General features: G+C 37.5%; 2 protein-coding genes across 3 annotated transcripts in view; one reads left to right on the forward strand and one right to left on the reverse strand.

Moving 5' to 3' along the window:
• The first annotated feature begins 648 nt into the window (after positions 1 to 648).
• On the forward strand, positions 649 to 13632 carry LYSMD3 (LysM domain containing 3). Its single transcript, XM_025992911.2, has 3 exons — positions 649 to 830; positions 4411 to 4673; positions 10027 to 13632. The coding sequence occupies exons 2-3, from the start codon at positions 4419 to 4421 to the stop codon at positions 10687 to 10689; spliced, it is 918 nt and encodes a 305-aa protein (XP_025848696.1). The 5' UTR covers positions 649 to 830; positions 4411 to 4418; the 3' UTR covers positions 10690 to 13632.
• A 1070-nt stretch (positions 13633 to 14702) lies between these two features.
• The window catches only part of POLR3G (RNA polymerase III subunit G), a 42275-nt gene continuing 35832 nt past the window's right edge, over positions 14703 to 21145 (reverse strand). For both annotated transcript variants that reach the window (XM_025992913.2, XM_025992912.2), the window contains exon 8: positions 14703 to 17062. In XM_025992913.2, the coding sequence (XP_025848698.1) occupies positions 16976 to 17062 (87 nt within the window). In that variant the 3' untranslated portion in view covers positions 14703 to 16975. The remainder of the gene's footprint in view (positions 17063 to 21145) is intronic.

Here is a 21145-nt window from a genome sequence, read left to right on the forward strand (position 1 = left end):
GAAGAGCAAGCCTGAGGGCCCAGCTCTCCCGGGGCCGGACTCTAGGGGGCTCACTTTCCTCACCTACAAACGCAAAGACTGCCGCCACCCTACCCCGCCAGCCAGACTTCTCTCCAGTATGTGGCCTCTTCCGCACATCGAGAAGCTTCCACAGGAAGAAGAAGCACGGCGCAATTTGCCAAAACACGGATGTCAACACCGAGCTGCGCGGCTCAGTCCTCCACGCTACAGAAGCCTCCAGATGCAGAGCAGGAAGAGATGTACAACAACGCCGTCAAGCCCTTAAGAACCTCCCTCCTCCCGGCCCCCCGCGGCCGCGTATTTTCTAGACAGTCAGTCGGGCGAGGGACAAAGGCGCAGCCCGCGCGCCCCGGGGTCTCCGGGGAGCCCTCCGACTCCGCCCGCCGCGCCGCTCCCGGGGGCGGAAGGGGCGGGGCATCGGGGAGGAAACGCGGGCGGGGCCGGAAGTCGGGCCCCCGCCGGCCTCCCTGCGCCTGCGCGCCCGGCGCAGCCCGAGGCCGGGGGAGCTCCCGCCGGCTCCGGTCCTCGCCGCGCGTCCCCTCCCTCTGCCTCCTTCCCCGCCCCTCCCCACCTCCGCCCTCCTCCTCCACCGCTTCCCACCTCCGCCCACTTGACGCGATGACGCACGGCAGGTTTGCGGACGTGGCGGCGGCGCACGGCCCGGAAGGCGGAGACGTTGGCGGCGGTGGTGGCCGGGGACGCGGGACGGTCCCGGGCGGAGGCTCGGTCATGAGTCTGCCCGGGTCTGGAGCCGCGGCGGCGGACCTGGCAGCTGGCTCCCTGGTGCGTCCCCGCTGCTAACGGAGCAGGTAAAGATGGCGGCGAGAGGTCGCGGGGTGGGGGGGGCGGGAGGGTCCGGCCCCCGCTGCGCTCTCGCGGGAGATGGAGCGGAGCCTGCGGCCGCAGGTGTAGCCGCGGTGGCCGCACGGGGCTCGGCTTCCGGGGCGGGGGACGACCTTCGCGGCCCGGCCGCACCGAGGCCCCTCGTCACACTCTCGGGGAAACTGAGGCCCGGAGGAAGGACTCCTCCCACCTGCCGGATTCCCGGGTCGCCTCGTTTGGAACCTAAGCGCTTTCTTTTCCCCACACAACTTGTTGGTGCTGAATACATGGCGTGACATGAAAATCTGAGGTCATCTCAAGGAGTAGACAGAGAAATAAGGCCCCTAGGTGCATGCAATGGAGGAGGACGGGGGTGGGGGCGGGAAGTGAAGTCTCTAAAAGCTGGATTGGCCCAGACGGACGCAGCCCCTGTGATGGTATCGCGGTGCGGGGCTGCTCGCGCCCTGCGGCCCCTTTATTGCTCTCTGCTTAAGGGAAACCGAAGCGAAACACCCGGCAGCAGCCGCTGCAGATAACGAAGGTGTGTGGGAAGCCACTCTCAGTTCAGAGCGAGCTGATGAATGCTTTATTTAGCAACGTATCCATTGCGTAAGTTTTTGCGACTGCTTGGAAATCTAGGCAGCATGCAGGGTTGGTCCCCCGCCCCCCCCCCCACCAGTATTCAGAAGAGAGAGTTCGTGCATTTTATCCTACCTCTAAGAATTAAGACAGGTTGAAGAAAATCGAGCCCGATGACTTGAGTACTGTGCCCTTTGTAACCTGTGTGTGGTTGGCTTAGGTAATTACCTGCTTGCGCCGGAATCTAGCTTTTCCGCTTCGCTCGGAGGCGCAGCCAGTTTTTGGTTATTCAGAGAAAGGTACCCAGTTTGTGGGGCTCCGCTGCTTGCATTTGATTACACAGGAGCGTGAAGAGATAATGAGATGAAGTGCTAGCCTTTTAAGTATTATGTAGCAGTGCACCACGGAGAAAGTTTGATACAAATGTGTAAAATGGCTTTTGGGCATTGCTCAGTGGATTTCAGCCACTCCAAGCCAGTTTGGTATTCTAAGAACGAATAATTAGGGAGACAAAGTCTAATAAAAGGGCAGCCTACCTGTGTCAGTATAACCACGTGCAAATTGCTGTATATTAGAGGGCTCTTAAATTTTTAGAATCATAAAACCCCTCCTCTGAGAACAGGAGAACAAATATTAACCCCCTTTACCCCCAGAAAAATGTACATGACTATAAAGTTTTGCCTACGAATGCACAGGATTCACAGACATTTCCGACACTAAAAACACAAGATAGAAAACATCTGGTTAAATAAGTGGAAATAAAACTATTACCCATTTTAGGTGAAGGGGAGATACTTTTTCAACTTCTTGAAAATTAGAAATAAAGCTTTGTGAATTACGGTATAACAAGTTTATAACAAGTTTAGTCTTTAAACTTGTTAGACTTGTCGCTTAGAATTCCATGAAGGAATAGGTGTGATCAGGACTTAAACTGCTTTAGAGATGTACAGTGTTGGTAGCTTTCTTTAGTTTGGTGGCTGTGAATTTAGGAACCCCAGTTCACGGTAATAGCACCCGAGGGGGTGCGGATGGGTGAAATAGTCTACTTAATAATTAGTTATTTGTTGTCTGTGTTACCCTCATAGAAATCCGTGGGTTTTTTTTTTTTATTTTTATTTATTTATGATAGTCACAGAGAGAGAGAGAGGCAGAGACACAGGCGGAGGGAGAAGCAGGCTCCATGCACCGGGAGCCTGATGTGGGATTCGATCCCGGGTCTCCAGGATCGCGCCCTGGGCCAAAGGCAGGCGCCAAACCACTGCACCACCCAGGGATCCCGAAATCCGTGGGTTTTAAAAGCAATCCAGTGTTGCTGTAGAGCAGGATTGGTTTTCAGGGGTTGGATTCAACAATCAATGAATTCAATGAATTAAATAGTTCGTTAATTATATATGTATGTGCCTACAGACAGAATGTAATCTGTTGTCAGGCATATTACAAATTCAGACTTTTGAAGGGTGTTTGTTTTCTTTTTCACTTGGTATTTGTTTGTAGTATTTTCAACTGAACGAAGTCCTTTAAGACAGACTCCCTTTGGGCTTGCCTTCCATGACACATTGTTTTGATGCTTTCTTCCTCTTCTGAATAGCCTGTTCTATCTTCTTTGCAGGCTGATTTTCCTTCACTCACATACCAAATGTAGCAACTCTTCAAGGCTGTCTTCACCCCTTCTTATTCTATACTTTATTTAGGTAATCTCATCTATCCAACACAGCTTCAGTTTCTACCTATGCACATGAGCCAGGAAATTATATTTCTAAACATTTCTGAATTTGACTCTATAGCCCACTTGGCTATTTGGTATTCTTTGGGGCTGTATTAGAGGAATTTATGATTTATTGTTCAGCCTCCCCCCCCCCCCCAGCTTTTCTTCCAGTGTACGTAGGATATTTTAGAGAATGGCATCACCATTTACTCAGTGATGCAAATCAGAAATCTTGGCATGATCCTTAACGTCTTACCTCTCTTCAGTCTAAGTCACAGTATGAAGTCTTAAGTATTTTATGTCCAAAATGCCTTTCACTGCTTGTCTACTTCTTTCCATCTTTCAAAAACAATAATTGAAAGCAATCTAGGTCCATTCTTATGTGAACAATTAATATGAAGCTAGCACTGGGAATGTGGAATTAGTTTCTATATGTTTTTGTTACATTTGTTTTTAATGAGAACCAGTTTAGCTTGATGAAGGGGAGTGGAGAGTGCCTGTGCCAGTAAGCAAAAGGTATTCATTGATGTATGCTTTTCCCTTAAGTCAGTGCTTAGTCTTAGAGTGTCTTTTCTGAAGTAGAAATGGATGTAGTGACATAAAATTTGTTCAGTCTTTATGGACCATAAATTGAGTTGGACAAGGACTTTGATAGAGGTTGGTGAAAAGCTTCCAAGGAAGAAGAATCCTTGGTTGAGGGCAAAATTATGACCTATATGAAGGCACATACTGTACTAATTATGAATACTGAAGTAAAAAAAAATACTGAAGTCAGTGTGATGCAGGGAGGTAGGGAGGTAGTAAAAAAGATATTTCAATCCCACAAGCACTTAAAATGCAGAGCAAGCCAGGATATTCGGGCTCATTAAAGTGTTGTGTTTGTACATATAAAACATTCTTTGAGTCCATCAGAACTATAAATTGTAGTATATGATCGCAGGTTTTTAATAATACAAAAATATTTCTTTAATTTTATTCATACTCAGAATAAAGGAGCTTAGCTTTTTAACCTTAAAAAATAGCAATATACTTTTGTGAAAATGCTTATCAACCCCCATGTTTTGCAATAGTCTGTAAGAATGAATTACCTCTTCTTCCTGTCCCATTGTCTTTGCTGTCAGATGTTAATTGCAGTTTAACATCTGTAAAACTTCAACCTAAATTTTTAAATAACTAAAATCATTCTTTTTTAAAAAGAGGGGTCCTGAATATAAGATTCTTGTAACTCAGTTAAATGGATGAGGCACATTCTAAAGTTTTTTTCTGCCTTCTTTCCTCCTCAGATTTTGACATGGCAGGGAGACATCAGAATCGTAGTTTTCCTCTTCCAGGAGTTCATTCAAGTGGTCAAGTACATGCATTTGGAAATTGTACAGACAGTGATGTGTTGGAGGAGGATGCTGAAGTATATGAGCTTCGATCCAGAGGAAAAGAGAAAATCCGAAGAAGTACATCAAGAGATAGACTTGATGACATTATAGTATTAACAAAAGATATACAGGAAGGAGATACTTTAAATGCAATAGCCCTTCAGTACTGTTGTACGGTAAGTCTTCATTTGATTTTGGATAATGCCGTCCAAAATAATTTGTTCATTAGCACAAACAAATAAGTTTTGTGCTCTTTTATCTTGTTTTTCCCCTTTTTCCCATAGAAATCTGTATTATGTTGGTAGATGTTACTTTTTACATTTTTAAGTGATTACTGTAATTAAATTCTTGTTTCTGTTTTCAGTATTGAAAAACACCTAATTGTGCTATCTCTCCTCCTTACTCAAGTTGTAAGAGAATATAGAAATACATAAGGAAAAGTTTTTCTCTTCTTCAGCTTCCTGAAATGATACACTTTGGTGTGTTTCTTTTCATACCTTTTTTGTGCTATATAAAAGTAAAATAAGTACATATAAAAGGTATTTCATTCATTTTTCTGTGCTTTATAAAAGTGAAATACATATATAAGTATAAATATTTACATATATTTACACCACTTGGGGCATTGGTGATTCTGTTTTTAAAAATTGGTTTATTTTTATGTCTGTTACTCTTCAAGTTGCCTTTTTCATTTCTTAGTATATCATGGACAGCCCTTCATTGTCTTATAAGTCTAACTTATGTTTTCTGTAGCTATATAATATCACATGGTATGAACGTATCATAATTATGAAGCTGTTCTGTAACATAGTCGGGATTTTCTTCCATGTTTTGAATAGTGTGGTAAATATCATCACAGCTCTATCTTTAAAGGGTGGTACCTTTATTTTTGTGGAATAGATTCCCAAAAGTAGAATTGATAGAAGGAAAGGTATATTTTTATTTCAATAACATTAGACTCTTTAAACCCATTTTATATATGTCATGTCCATCTTGCATCCTTAGCATGAAATCTTTTCACGTGAACACATTTATATGGAAATTGTTAGAATATTTTTTCAAACATTCTTTTCTCATACTTCCAGCAGAATTTTGAAATGTACATACTGTGTATCACCTTACACATTTTAAGGGAAGCTTAAATACTTTTTAATGATTTAAAGGATATAATTTCCAGAATGTTGTCAATATTGATATTTAAAAATATGACCGTTAGAAAACTCTTTAAATGTACTTTTAAAGAAAGAATTTATTTTAGAGTACATGAGTGGGGGGAGGGGCAGAGGGAGTAGGAGAGAGAGAACCTTCCAACAGACTCCCTGCCCAGTGGGAAACCAGACAAGGGGTCAACCTCATGACTCATGAGATCCTGACCTGAGCCAAAACCAAGAGTCAGATGCTCAACCCACTGAGCCACCCAGGCACCCTATATATGCACTTTTTTAATAGCATGAAATTTTTATCATTGCTTTTTCACCTTGATTAGTATTTTTATCCTCCCCCCACAGTCTTTCATGATGTATTATATTTTTGTACTTGAAAGCCTTTTATTGGTTATCTGTCATAGTTCTCTGCAATAGAAACATATATTTATAAATGTATTTATAGAAATATATGTAAATTTAAATTGAATTTTTAAAAATCTCCTCTGGCCATGAAGTTTTGTGTATTATTTTTCTCTGAATAGAGTAATTATTGCAATTCAGGTGATCAAAACAGATATATATTTATTTAAAAATTTAATAAAAATATTTTATTGGAATGCATTTCTTGATGAGGTAATAAGAGCTAGATTGGGGGGTTGCAACTTGTTCACATATAGCAACACTATTTATTATGAGGTCTTAGTATATCTGATTTCATTTTTTAGCATAAATAACCATGTGATACATGTTTGTAGAGAAGTTACAGAATGTGCTTTAGAAAGTAAATAAGTTATAGAAAATGTTTTAGAAAGTTGATAGAAAGTAATCAAGATTTAAAATTAGGGATAAGGCTAAAATTATCAAGGTGGAGGTCCAAGAGAAGAGTGTGGTCCAATAACTTTATTAGAGAAAGACATAGGTTTTCCTTTAATGAACCTGATAAATTATCTTAGAAGAATACAAGTTTGAAATGCCATCTCAGTGATTAAAAATAGGTCATATTTCGGGATCCCTGGGTGGCGCAGTGGTTTGGCGCCTGCCTTTGGCCCAGGGCGCGATCCTGGAGACCCAGGATCGAATCCCACGTCGGGCTCCCGGTGCATGGAGCCTGCTTCTCCCTCTGCCTATGTCTCTGCCTCTCTCTTTCTCTCTGTGATTATCATAAATAAATAAAAATTAGAAATAAAATAAATTTTAAAAAATAGGTCATATTTCAAATGAGGTGAACAAGAAAAAGTATATAACTGTATGAGTATATAAAGAGAAAGGTATAGGAGAAAATAAGAACAACAGAGGAAATTTAATAGATTTCCACTCATTTTTCCAGAAATGAGTGGCATAGACTGATGGGAAGAAGCACTTTGTGTTACCTGAGGAAAAATTTGATCTGTGTAGTTAAGAACACCATTACAAGGTTTTAAAGAGTGCTGCAAAATGGTAGGGAAGCCTGCTGGCAAGTTGGGAGGGGACCCAATGAGGCGGTTAGTGGAATGATTCAAGTGAAGATTGATCAGGGCTTAGACTAAAATATGTGCAGTAAGTATAGAGAAGTTTACAAAAAATCATTTGGGGGTATTCCCAAGATGTTTTAGCTGGTTCCTCGTTTAAAATGAAGAATGAAAAGGCAGTTAGCTTACCATTAGAGAAAAGAAGGCATTATCCACAGTAGGGAAAATTGACATAACAGGGAGTTAAACAGTGCTCCCTTTTGCCAGGAGCTCAACCAGCAAAAATGGTGAACCTTACAAAAAGATTCTCACTTTATTTATTTTTTAAAGATTCTGTTTATTTGGCAGCACGTGAGCACAAGCAAGGGGAGCAGCTGGGAGACAGAGAAGCAGGCTTCCCACTGGGCAGGGAGCCTGATGCAGGGCTTGATCTCAGGTTCCTGGGTTTATGATGCGAGCTGAAGGCAGACACTTGCAACCTACTGAGCCACCCAGGCACTCCAGGATTTTTCACTTTAGAGTACTTAGTGCTGTATTCCTCTTATAAGTACTCAGTATTAGAAGTTACTAAACATAATGCCATATATGTCATAAACTTATGTCATAAAACAGTGACAAGAGGACAAAGTTCAAGGTTGGAATCCTAAATGCAACAAGGAAGTCAGTATAAAAGAAAATAACGGATATTCAGAGTGAGAACCTAGGTAGACTACTAAAAGTTGGAAGCCTGGTTTAGAAACCATCTGAAGCAGTTAATAGAATAGACAATATCAAACAAATGAACATTTAAAGAGAATGGGGTCAGACTTTGGGGTTTATCAAATGAATCTTTATTTGCTCTAAGAAAAAAAGTCTTGAGGTTGTAAATTTGAAAGCATCCTTTTTCCTTATTGTCTGATATAGTTACTCTGAATCCTCCCTCCATCCTCCTTTCACACTTACACTTCCAGGGAATTGATTTTTCCAACAGGAACTCTCATTCTTCAGGATGCCTGGGTGGCTCTGTGGTTGAGCGGCTGCCTTCTGCTCAGGGTGTGGTCCCAGGGTCCTGGGTTAGAATCCCACATCCGGCTCCTTGCGGGGAGCCTGCTTCTCCCTTTGCCTATGTCTCCGCCTCTCGGGAATAAATAAATAATCTTTAAAAAAAAGAACAACAACCCAAAAAACCAGGAACGCTCTCATTCTTCAGTGGACTTTGTGATCAGGAATCTGCAGTTGATAGTTCACCATTCATTCCCTCCTAAAAGCCCTCTTCAGCCTCCTTGATTTTGCATCTTTTTTATTTTCCTGCTAGTAATATTTAGTTATACTTAATATATTAAATATAAATACTAAATGTTAGATTTATTACAACACACTATATATCACTATTCTAAATGTTCATACATTTTAATTTATTAATCTTTGCAAAACCCTATCTGGTAGATAGTGTTATTACCGTCATTTTACATATGTAGAAATTGAATTGCAGAGAGGTTAAACAACTTGCCCCAGATCATATAGCTAGAAAGTTGTCAGAGCCATCTTTCAAACCCAGAGAGTCCGTACTTCTAACCACTGTCATATTGGTTTCTTGGCCACTCTTTTTTTCTTTTTAATTTTATTTTAAAGTAATCTCCACATCCAGCTTGGGGCTTGAACTCCTGAGTCACATGCTCTCCTGCTAAACCAGCCAGGTGCCCCTTGGCCACTCTTTCTTAATCTCTGGTATGAATTCTCTTATTCAATATATCCCTCAAATGTTGACATTTCTTAGAGATGTTTTATATGTCACCTTTTTCTCCCAGTCTTTGGTGAACTTGTCTACTTTTGTGGTTTCAATTACTATTTTTGCTGGCAGTCCATAAATCTATATTTCTACCTGAGATCATTCTTCTAAATTTCAAACATCCTGTAACTGTCTGTTGGATAGCTTCCACTTGGATATTTCAATCACCTCAAAGTCAGCATATATAAAGTCTGCGTTTATTTTCTTTTCTCCCTCCAGAGTGTTCCATATCTCAGTAAATGGCATCATCCATTGAGTTGACCAAGCCAGAAAAGTTTTATCCTAGACTCACTTTGCCTTTCTGACATCAGTCAGGTGATAAATAATCAGGGCTTAGGTTAAGCCATTGATGGAAATCATGAATGGAACTAATCACTTAAAGATGGTGGGAGAGCCTACCATTATAATTGGTAATTGAGGAGCACTCCCATGATCTCCCTCTTGACAGTGGCTGGTGGATAGGATATACACAGTTTGAAGATTATATAATATATAGAAAAAGCTTAGAAAAAAAATGATCTTGGGGGTAATTGAATAATGCACGAAAACTGAGAAGTTAGGGGAAATGTTATCAACACAAGTGAGGGAGATAAATTATAGTATCATTCCTAAGGTGCATGTTTTTTTAAACATTTTAACATCCTTGAAATTGGAATGGTGGCATCCTCATTATTTGGTGTTTTGGTTTTTTCCCCCCTAAGCAATATGTAAAATAATGGCACATCTTAGAGTTGATGGCATCTTAGTTTTGATAAAATACAGTAGTTTTAGGGTAAGTTGACATTTGCCTACACTTTTAATTGCCAGACTGGAAGAAAGAACATATTTGTAATCCTTCCTTCCTAGATGGTTTAAAACAATAGAAAGTGTGATATTTGTGCATGATATACAAAGAGAAATATCAAATGATCCCACAACCTACTTAAATACCTACCATTAGTGCTAATAATACATGGGTGATAGTAAAAAGTAAGTAGTGATTTCCTAAGACTAGTAGATCAAAAGTGGTGTAGAACTGTTATCTACAAAATCTCTCTGGTGTGATAAGACTACTACTAATTAAGCTCCACTTTTTTTTCCCTTTCAAAGTAACTTAGATAAATGACTATTGCTACCTCTATTTTGATGGAGAGTTCAGTTGAATGTTGCCTTTTTTTTTTTTTAACAGGTAGCAGATATCAAGAGGGTTAACAATCTCATCAGCGATCAAGACTTTTTTGCCCTTAGGTCTATCAAAATTCCAGTTAAAAAATTTAGTTCATTGACTGAAACACTTTATCCTCCAAAAGGAAGACAGGCTTCACGTCCTTCATCTGTTCAATATGTTCCGGAACAACAGGAAATTTTGCCACCTAATGATTCTCTTTCTTCCAGTGAGTCAGCTGATAACTTTTTAAAAGAAGTAGACCGAGACATAGAACAAATAGTAAAATGTACAGACACCAAAAAAGAGAATCTTAATGAGGTGGTATCTGCTTTAACAGCACAACAGATACGTTTTGAACCTGATAACAAAAACATTCAACGTAAGGATCCTTATTATGGAGCGGACTGGGGAATAGGGTGGTGGACAGCTGTAGTGATAATGTTGATAGTAGGTATAATAACGCCAGTATTTTATTTACTGTATTATGAAATTTTAGCTAAAGTGGATGTTAGTCACCATTCAACAATAGATTCTTCACATTTGCATTCAGGAGTGACACCTCCATCACAACAAAGAGAAATGGAAAATGGAATTGGTCCAACTAAAGGAATACCCTTTGGCCAACATGATCATAAACTATATAGTCAAGATTCTCAATCACCTGCTGCTCAACACAAGACATAGCAGTTAGCTCATAAAAATAATATTGTTAATGATCATGTGTATCTGGAGTGTGGTGAATCAGTTATATTCAATAACCACTTTAAGGGCAGAAGTTAGGGAGATTGAAGATGCTTATGTTTTTTTGCCCTTTTGGGGGAGCCATTTACAAATTGAGTATAAAATTCTTACAGTTGCTAGTTGTTGATAATGAGAGTTGTGAATCCATGTATCTGTTGTATCAATGCTTAAAGCAGAAATGGATTTAAATGTGGGTCTAGGAAGCTCTTAACTTGGAAAATGCATCATTTTTCTTATTCAAGGTTGGTTATGTTTAAGTTTTATTTTCCAAGGAATTATTTTTTGGCTTAAGTCCCCAAAATAATGTATTCTAGTTAAGAAGTTGCCCTTTGGTCACTAGAACACTGGATTGGGTCAAGACCTAAAAGTATTCTTTGTCTTTTAAAGCTCACTGCCTCTGCTTCTGTTTTTTAAGTGATTATATTTGCCACTGTTATTTGAAAGCACTTTTGTAATTCTTTAATGAAAAGTGTTATACGAATTAGCATTATTTAGGAAATAAATCCTTACATACTGTGATAAGTTGTTGCTGTGTTACATGCAGTAACATGCCTTAATTGCATTTAATGCCTTATGATAATTGCTTTACGTAAGCTAATACCATTTTTAGAATTAAAATTAAGTATTATTTCAGATGGTCCAACAGGATTCATAACATATGCTGTTGTAAGTTCGTCTCCACCTTCACTATCAAGCACAACAGTATAGGTTTATTAAAACAGATTTTCATGGGCTGCCTCAGGTCTGTTGCAGAAAATGATTAATAAGCAAAAGCAAAGGTGAAAGAGCCCTTTTGCATTAACAGTAACAAATTATTTCTTGATCCGTTAACCTGGTTTTCAAAGAGAAAATGTCCAACTTAGACCTTTTTTTCCCCTCTGAACTGTAGCATCAATTTGGGGAACAGAGGCCAGAGGTGTGTGGATCAATTGAAAGGGCTTGATAGTGCTACTTCTTAAGATTTGCTGGGGATCAGACATAGTTTGGCTAACTAAGCATCATTTGCCTACTGATTTCCATCATTTAGTTTTATAAAGTATGTGTTTTAAAAATGTTAACCAAAATGATTCATTAGAAGAAAGATTTGGTGGAGTCTGAATTGTCTGTTTTGTGTATAATAAAGTATGTATCTTAAGTTATATAATACCACCTCATTTTCTGGGCATTATTTCCTAATTTTTAATGTTTCAGGTTTTGACTAGTCATTTTATATTTGCAACTCCAATATTGATTTTTAAAAAGGGGAGGAGTGAATAAGTATGGTAAATGAGGTTTTCATGTACTTTCAGGAGGAAAGTATCATAAAAAGACAGGACAAAGAAGTCAAGCATTAAAGCCCTTGCATGTATTAGAGGACCTTAGACAATTAATGAAAAATGTTAATATAGAAGTTGTAGCAAAATCATTTTTTGAGTAACTCCTTTAATTTGGAATTTTAAAAATTATTTTAATGTGCCTTGGTATCTTGAAAAAAATGTATGATCTTTCTAATCTACGCTCAGTGTTAACTTGGTCAGTTTACATTGTATTTATTACACTTGCCGAAAAATCAAGTTTTAGGGAAGGAAAATGGATTATTTTAGGGTAGAATTTAGAACTTTGTTTACATCAAATTGATGAAAACACGGAGTCAGTAATTCCTTTTTGCTAGTGCTACTTTGAAATTGTGATAGGTCTGATTTCCAAAGTAAGTGACTTAAAGTGGTGAAGTGTACTATGTACTTGATTTAAAACCATTTCTGTCTTGCAGTGTCCTGTTCCTTGAAGGAAATTTAACATATCCTTATGACACAATCAGGCAGTTTCCCTTCTCTATATCTTTGAATTCCTTATAATTCTATATATGTCATATATATAGAATTTTAGATTTTAATCTTTAAGGGTCATTTAAAAAATTTCCTAAGCATTTAATAGTTCTAGAATAATTTAAGCTTTTAAAAACGACTCATATACATCAAAATTTATAGCAAATACAGATTACTTGGTAAAACTTAATAAGTTATTATTTGATATTGTGGGTTTTGTGTTGGAACCTTTATTTGAATTTACTTGGACACTTTACATTAGAAGGTATGTATGTTATATATATCCTAACAAATCGTTCTGTTTGGTTTGCTTAAAAAATTGGAGTTGTAAATGAAGAAAAATCTATTTTTAGGACAGATTATTATTTCTCTTAAACCTGGGTATAAATGGTTAAGATCGTTTTGAACTGTTGAATGCTGTTTAAAGTTTTTGCCATCCTACTCCTAGAAAAGTATGGGATTCGTCTTTTCAAAAGACAGATTAAAAGATTACACAGTCTGCTGGCCGTATTAGAATTAGAAGATATTAAATGAACTTTTCCAAAGGACTTTGTTTTTTAAAGCTTTTCTTTTTCTGTACTCACTTGTTCAGCAAGAATTCTTTAAATGAACCACTACTTAGTAATTAGTTCTTTTTAAGGTATCTGTTTCTAAAATTACCTATATGGGAATATGAAGGGTGTTTCAGAAATACCATGAAGCCAGGATCCAGTCAAAGCATTACAGGGTAAATGTGGAAGTTTTAGAAATCTGTATTTAAATGGTGCATTATGATGAGTATCATTCTTATTTTGAATTACAACAACGTTGCTCAGGAAATCAGTATTTTTCTTCCAAGTATGTGCATATTGCACTGTTAGATAATAGAAATATCTGAATGCTTTATTTAATTCTTTTTATGTATGCAAATACTATAAATCTTTTGTATGATGTATTTTATACAAATGCAAAATGCAATTGTAGAACATTATTAGCATGTACATCTGTAAAACTCGTTTTTAAAACTTTCTGCCCCTTATTTTTCATATTTTAAAAGATATGCAAATGTAATAAAGTTTCTATTTTATTATTCAGTCTAAAATGGAAGCTGGTGAATTTAATTGAATAAAAGCAAACATGTTTTCTTCTCTAAAAACTATTTTATGTAGAGATACTGTGTAAGGTAACTAGAATTTTCCCCTTGTCATACAGAAATAAAATCCACTGGATTATTTATAGGACACAGATGAAGACAAATTTCAGATTGATATTCTTTGGATGTTCTTCGATATCAGGGAAGACTTTATGAGGCTTGGTTCATGGCTGCTTAGCAAGTTGTGGGTGGGGCATTTAACAAAATGCTCTATATGTAAATTTTATCATGAAACAACCTTTCCACTTCAGGATACTTTTTTAAAGATTTATTTATTTATTTATTCATTTATTTATTTACTTTATTTATTTATTTATTTATTTATTTATTTATTTATTTATGATAGGCATAGAGAGAGAGGCAGAGACACAGGCAGAGGGAGAAGCAGGCTCCATGCTGGGAGCCCGATGCGGGACTCGATCCCGGGACTCCAGGATCATGCCCTGGGCCAATGGCAGGCGCCAAACTGCTGAGCCACCCAGGGATCCCAAAGATACTTTTTTAAATTACCAGCAGCAAAAGTAATTGAAAAAGTTGTTTGAAGTTTTATTTATTGGGGGAATTTGTGATGTAATCCTTTTCCCCTTAAAATTGTATTTAAACTCCTATTTTAATAAAAAGCTTTTACTAACTCCAGAGGCTTTAAGCATATTAAGGCAAAGCCATTGACACTACATTTGAATGTGGTAGGAATGGAAAGGTTAACAAGGTCCTCTAAATTTCTTTGCATTCTCTTGTATCCACTGTAAGTCTGTGATACTAATGATCACACTAATACACTGTCTGCCAAATCTCTTTATTTGTAAACACGACTTTAATCACCTAGAGTTTTCTTTTGTGGGTGGTTTATTCAAGAATATTTGGTAACTGTCATACTTACTTGCTCAATAAATAGTTATTAGGTAAAATTACTTTTCTCAAGCATATTTAAGGAGGTTCAAAATGTTTGTATAAAACAAAAGGACACAACTTTGTTTTGTAAGAATTTAATGTGTAAACAAAAATAAGCAACAAAACAATTTTGCCTGTTAATATAGCAATTTTATTTTATTTTATTTTTTTAATATAGCAATTTTAAAGACACTTCACCAACAAGTACTTTTTTATATACAGGAGGCTATCTCTGCATTAAAGTTTACCTTCTTGTGGAATAACTAACTTCACAGTCTCTGAGATTTTAAGCCAGAAAGACAAGATTCATACTGGTAAAGCAACCTTTAAATACTCCCTGTCTTCACCGTTTAGTCTACTTTAAACTTATAAAAAAGATCTTCCAAAGAGGGAAGACCCTGCACTTAAGGCAGATGGCTGGGGCCTCCTGGGAGCAAGTCCTTGCCCAAATGGGTTGTCTTACCATCTGCTGGACTAACACTGGAGGCAAAATTGAGAGCTCGGAATAAAAATACCTAGATCTTTAGTGCATTTGACCAATTCACAGGGTTATCTGCAGATTTATATTAAAGCAAATCAACAGAACCGTTGAAATCAGGTTTGTATAAATTAAATGGTATTAGACTAAAGAGGTAAGAGACTAAAACATCAATGTCTTACTTTACAATCCTAAGTGATGTAATTTGCCCATCACAACTAGAAACTTGATTTGAGTTTCTACTGTAAGTCCAGCAGATTGCTGTTTTAACATGGACTATTTATGTTTTCCATTTAAAATATTTAAAATTCCCCAGAAGCTTACTTCAACAAGTAACGCACATATGATTGATATAGCACTGAACTAACAATGGTCTTCACACCCACCTTGAATTATCTGAGGAGGTATTAAAATTGAAAGTGATGTTTTTCCTGAGAAAGTCATGTTATAAAATGGTCCAAGACAATATAAATTTTCTTCAGTCCTCCCCTCCAGAATATAAGATGGGAAAATCAGGTTATAATATATTTTGTGAGGAAAACATGTTAGTTTTCCAAAAGTTTGTTTTCAGTCACTTACAAGGCCACATCTTTTTTAGAGGGCAAGAACCAAATTAACCGATTATTTCTGTTAAGGTATCAATGAATACACATGGTAAATTTTGTTTAGTGTGTAAGCAATTTTTATAGGAAATAGTTTACAGGTGGGGAAACTAAGGCACAGAAAACTTAACCAAGCTCATTTTCAAGGTTGAGTCTAATAGTAAAGGTAGAAATAGAATCTACGGCTTTGATTCTCAAGATTAGAGGGTGACGGGTAGTATCTTCCTAAAGGGGAAAAATTATTTTCTTTATTCTTTTTGGAAAGTAATACTAATAAATCATTTAAAAATATATAATACAAATTCCACTGAAAATCTTTGGCAGTTGTGTGTCTTTGGAGGCTGGGGGTCTTAGGTATTTTCCCTGCCAAAACATAAAAAGGCAAGGGAGCCAGTTTTTAATTGAAACAAGAAAAATTAATCTTAATTTTAAAATGACCTGAGTTGCATTTTGCATTGTTATATAAATCGGCTGGATAACTAGGAGTCCTGTGAAGTTATTAACAGCAACTACACCTCACAGATTTCAAACGTGCATTCTGCAGTGAGATTTATATGACTAGCACTTTCTCTACACTTTGGTAAAATACAAAATAAGATATCTTAATTTTTCATAAGCCCAACTATTCAAAGATATCAAACTTATAGTGGGATGATTAATCAATATATGGTACTGAGTTGGCTCCAAATTCAAGTATTTGTTAATATTCATCCCAGGTTTTTGTAAGGGCTGAGATGTGAGCTGGGAAACCCATACCGTTCAGATCAGCATTTTCCTGTGTGTGTCTGTTTTTGATCACAAAACTTCCACTCTCATAAAATGTGCAATTGTTAAGAGCTCAGGTTTATGTAGTCCTAATGCAGCACAGAATGTACCATGCAAAAGTAAAAGAAAATTAGCTTCAAGTTTCTTTGTTTTTAAAGTGCTCTCTGTGCAGTATGAAGTCAACTTTCAGATGACAGAAATCCACTATGATGACTAGTAACAGTTTTACAACAGATCGAGTTCAACAAGAATAATTTGTCCAAATGTGAATACAGAGATTAAAAGATGCAAAAACTCTAGGCACATTGAAATCGAAATGATACCAAAAAAATCCATCTGAATACATAAGATGACACAGAGGTGTTGAAAAGGAATGGGACAGTATCAGAAACTAATGGGTAAGATAACCAGCATGTAAACTCTAAGTGGTTCTGAGTATTTTGACAGCAAATATTTGTCCAACAAAACAAGAACAAAAATATCAGAAATAGAAAACAAGGCTGTCCAAATGTTCAGAAGTGGTATCAGAAAGATATTTTTGGAGAAATTTCATAGCTTAGTAGGTTGCTTCATCCATGTTGTCGTCACTGTCTGCACCAAAATCATCTCCATCTTCAAAGTATGAATTAATGTAGTCATTTTCCTAAGTGAAATATATTATTCCTCAGTAAACATTAAAATGAATGAGTAGTAAGATAATTATTAAAAAATAAAAGGTAGGCGGTCCCTTCAAGTTTATCAATATCAAGTCTGGGTAATAAAACAGACCTTAAAAAGTCTCTATTTCGTGCTTAAAAAAAAACACATTAGTTTTCACTCCCATCCACCTGTGCTGCTTGCCACAAGGCCATCACCTCCTACTGTTTTTAGGCACCAACTAGTTAAGAGAAAATGCAGGAATTTCTGTTACACTTTAGAAGAATAGACACCTGGAATTCCTTCCACCTTAGTAGGATGGCACATGGGGTTTAGTTAGCTAAACCACTAAACACTCCAAACAAATGTACAGACGCTCAAGAAACATCCAATTTATGTTAACGTTCATTAAACTACACCAGAAAGGAGGTTTTCAATTAGGCCATGTAACTGAACTCGAGTACAGGGATTTTTGCTTCCTATCAAAAAACAGGCTTCCAGACACCAAATCAAACCTAGAAAATGCCATATTCCATCGAGGGCCCCACAGTTTCCTTGAGGTTAAGAGGAACTAAGCACCTGGGAACAACTTAATTATTAAGATTGGGGAAGACTTATCCATGTAAATGACTCCTTCCTGATCTTTCTGTGCTTTCTATCAAAAATTCAAAAATCCGTTTTGGATGTGGATTAGAAATTTAAAACCAACTGCAGTGTATGGGCTGTATTTGGATTTTGATTGGAATGACCTTTTTTCAGACAAAAATTCATTATCTTAGGTGTAATAATGATAGTGTGATGTTGTTAAAGAGCCCTAATTTTTTAATACACCCTGAAATATTTATGGATGAAATGATACAATGTCTAGGATTTGCTTTTTATAATAATCCAAGGTGGATGGGGAATGGAAGTGAGAGTGGATTGGGTGAATGAATGAGTGGTTGAAAGACTGGCTATAAATTGATTGTTAAAGCTGGGTGATAAAGTCTATGGTTTTTTATTTTACTCATCACTAGATTTTTATTCATCGTTGAAATCTGCCATAAAAAAATTAATCTCTACATCTCTGCTCTCTATAGCAGGAATTATGATAGAGTAAGAAATAGAGACTATTCTGAAAAGGTCATCTGGATATCAGCTTTTTTTAAGTATCTGCATGGTGGGATTTTTTAATATATACATTTATATAAATAATGCAAGATAAATTATTCAGATGTAGATTTCATTACTTTGTCTTCCCTAAACACTGTTTCTGTATCCAGTAAGTTTCCATAGCATCTCTAGGAAGATGGCGTGGTTTCTTTGGTGCCGAGAAATCCAGTAACATCTAGAAGCCTGGCTATAGCCTGGAGCTAGTGTACAGAGGAGGGGTGGCATGGCTGAGAGTTCAAATGAGATCATCTTGTAAATGAGACTGGAAGGTTACCTCACTATTCCAAATCAAGCATATACAACTTATGCTTCAGATGTGAGCACCTCCAAGTATGTTCAGTCATTCACCTTAGGTAATTTCATGATGTTAATAATCTTGATGCAGGTACAAAGTGAGAACTTCTTGAAACTGATGGCTTAAATGGTTCTTGGCTTTCATTTGAACCCTTGCTTTTTTCTTTAATTACATTATTCAAAAGACCGAAGAAAGAAAAAGTCTGCATTTCTCTCATTTTACATAGAGGTGTTACATAGATAATTTGTTCCATTTACTCTTCAAAAATAATGCTTATCAAATTCTCAATATGTCCAGTAAGTTAGTTAATATGAATTTTTCATTAATTAATTGCTAAAAAGGGCCAAGATGATTTTAAATGTACAAAGTCTTTAACTGAGCTTCCCTCTCCATCTCTCACCCAGCCTCATACCCAAAACCTATATCCTTTATTAAAGTTGAAAGGTTTTGTTTGTTTGTTTTGAATGAAATACATTTATATAAACTGTGCTTAGTACTCTGCTAAAGCCTAACATGGAATTCTGAAATTACTAGAATCCTGAGGTTTGCTATTAAGTGTTAGGGAAGATCTTAATTTCAACACAGCTTACCTCAAGCAGACTTTATAAACAGACATTCCAAAAGCCAGTCTTGTCTAGAAAACAGGCCACTACCTACTCAAAGACAATAGCATGCCACAACCCCTAAGACCAGTTGGGACAACCAAAAATGTTTCCAGATATTACCAAATATACCTTGGTTGAGAATCACTGGTTCATAGCAACAAGCTTTCAAGCATGATTTAACCATGGCTCCTTCCAATCCAAGCAACTGAGGTTTCTAATATACAAATATTTGATAAAACCACTCCACTGCTTTAAACCCTTCAAAGGCTCCTTATAGCCCGCAGGATAAAGTCCTATTGCTCAGCCTGGTATTTAAGATCCTGTATTTGTCTCTTCCGCTTCACATCTCCACATACTCCCACTTGGACTCTCTAGTCCAGCCACATTGACTTACTTACCTGGTCCACACTGTTAGGCTACACTCTCATCACCTGCAAAACTTCTCCGTGCTCTTTCCTCTATCTGCAAGTCTCTTCCCATCCATTTCTCATCTTGATCTGATTAAGTCTTCAGACTGTCTTCTGTGAGATATCTTTTTCATATCACTAAAACGGAGCTTGGTGCCCCTCTTACGTACCCCTATGGCATCCTCTACTATATTACACTATAGCATTATTCAGTGTATTGTAAGGGTCTCCTTTCTGGTATGTCTCCTCACTACACCCATATCCCTGATGAGAGAACTGTATCTATCTTGATATTCCCCTTGCCTAGTACAATTCCAAGCACACGCTTGGTGTACAATTATTACACGGTGAATGAAGAAAAATGAGGACTAATAGGTGTGTATACAGGGCAACTGAAATTTTGGCTAGGGATGCAGTCAGGGAGATTGCAGAGAGAAAAGGAAATCCAAGCAAAGAAGTCTGAAGAATACTGACATTTAAAGATTAGAAAGAGAAGAACTCAAAAGAGTTCTTCATGAAAAAGTACCAGAAATAGGAGAAAAACAAGAAGTGTTGTGTCACAAAAAGCAAGGAAAGGAACAATGTTTGCCTATGTCTTGGCATGCAGCACAATGCCTGGCATATAGTTGATGCCATAATTGCCTTAAATTGTTGAATTTAAATAAAGGAAATAATATTTTAATAATGAAGTTGTGAGCAGTGTTAAATGTTACAGAAAAGTGAAATAAGGACTAAAATTTGTCTATTGGTGAACTTGGTGGCAATAATTTCAATGGCATGTACATGGAAATCACATTAAAAAGAACTAAATGAAGGAGGGTAGGGAGGAGTGAGCAAGTGAAGCCAGCTAAGTGGCTTTCCAGGAGATACCAGGACACCTGGAAGAGAATGTGGGCAACATACTTTATAATGAAAGATGAACATATTTTAATGCATGAATGGAAGCAGTAAGTAGTAGGTAAAAACCCTGAAAATATGAAAAAAGGAAGGGATATAAGGATTATAGATCCCCCAAAGGCCAGACAATTAGCTCCAAATAAAATGAAGGCTACTTCTTCCACTGAAAACGAAGGGGGAGGAAGAAAGACATTTAGTTTGAAGGCAGATGACATGAAATTAGGGGAGTTTCTCCTATATGGCTTCATTTTCTGTATGAAGGTATTATCTACTAAGAAAGGCAGTCAAGGAGAAGGACTATGAAGAAAAGGGATGATCTAAACTGATGTAGACAAATGACTTGATAAGAGAAACAGAGAAACCAGCATGTGAGCCAGCCAACAGTGGCTAGTGAGTATTGTTTTTGTGGCATCAGTTTCTGTGACTCCTCAGAAAAGTTCAATAGGTGGTTTGGAGGGGAGACAGTGGAATTGATCAAAGGTTACCTTGTTCTCAAGGATGTGCTGAGAGGACAAGGGATGAGAGTAATGGCAAGGAAGCACTTTAAGGGTTAGCAAGGGTCTAGGCCCCTTAGGGAAGGAAATTAAGACAGGGAACTAGTAAAGAGGAAATAGAGAATCAGAGGTCTGGCAGTCTCAATCACATCAGAGTACAGGAATAAAAAAGTGAATGATCTGGAAAGAAAGTTGGAGACAATAAGATATGTTTAGTTTTAAAATGTTTAAAACTTATCT

This window comes from Vulpes vulpes, chromosome 14 (assembly GCF_048418805.1).
Source record: "Vulpes vulpes isolate BD-2025 chromosome 14, VulVul3, whole genome shotgun sequence".
NCBI lineage: Eukaryota > Metazoa > Chordata > Mammalia > Carnivora > Canidae > Vulpes > Vulpes vulpes.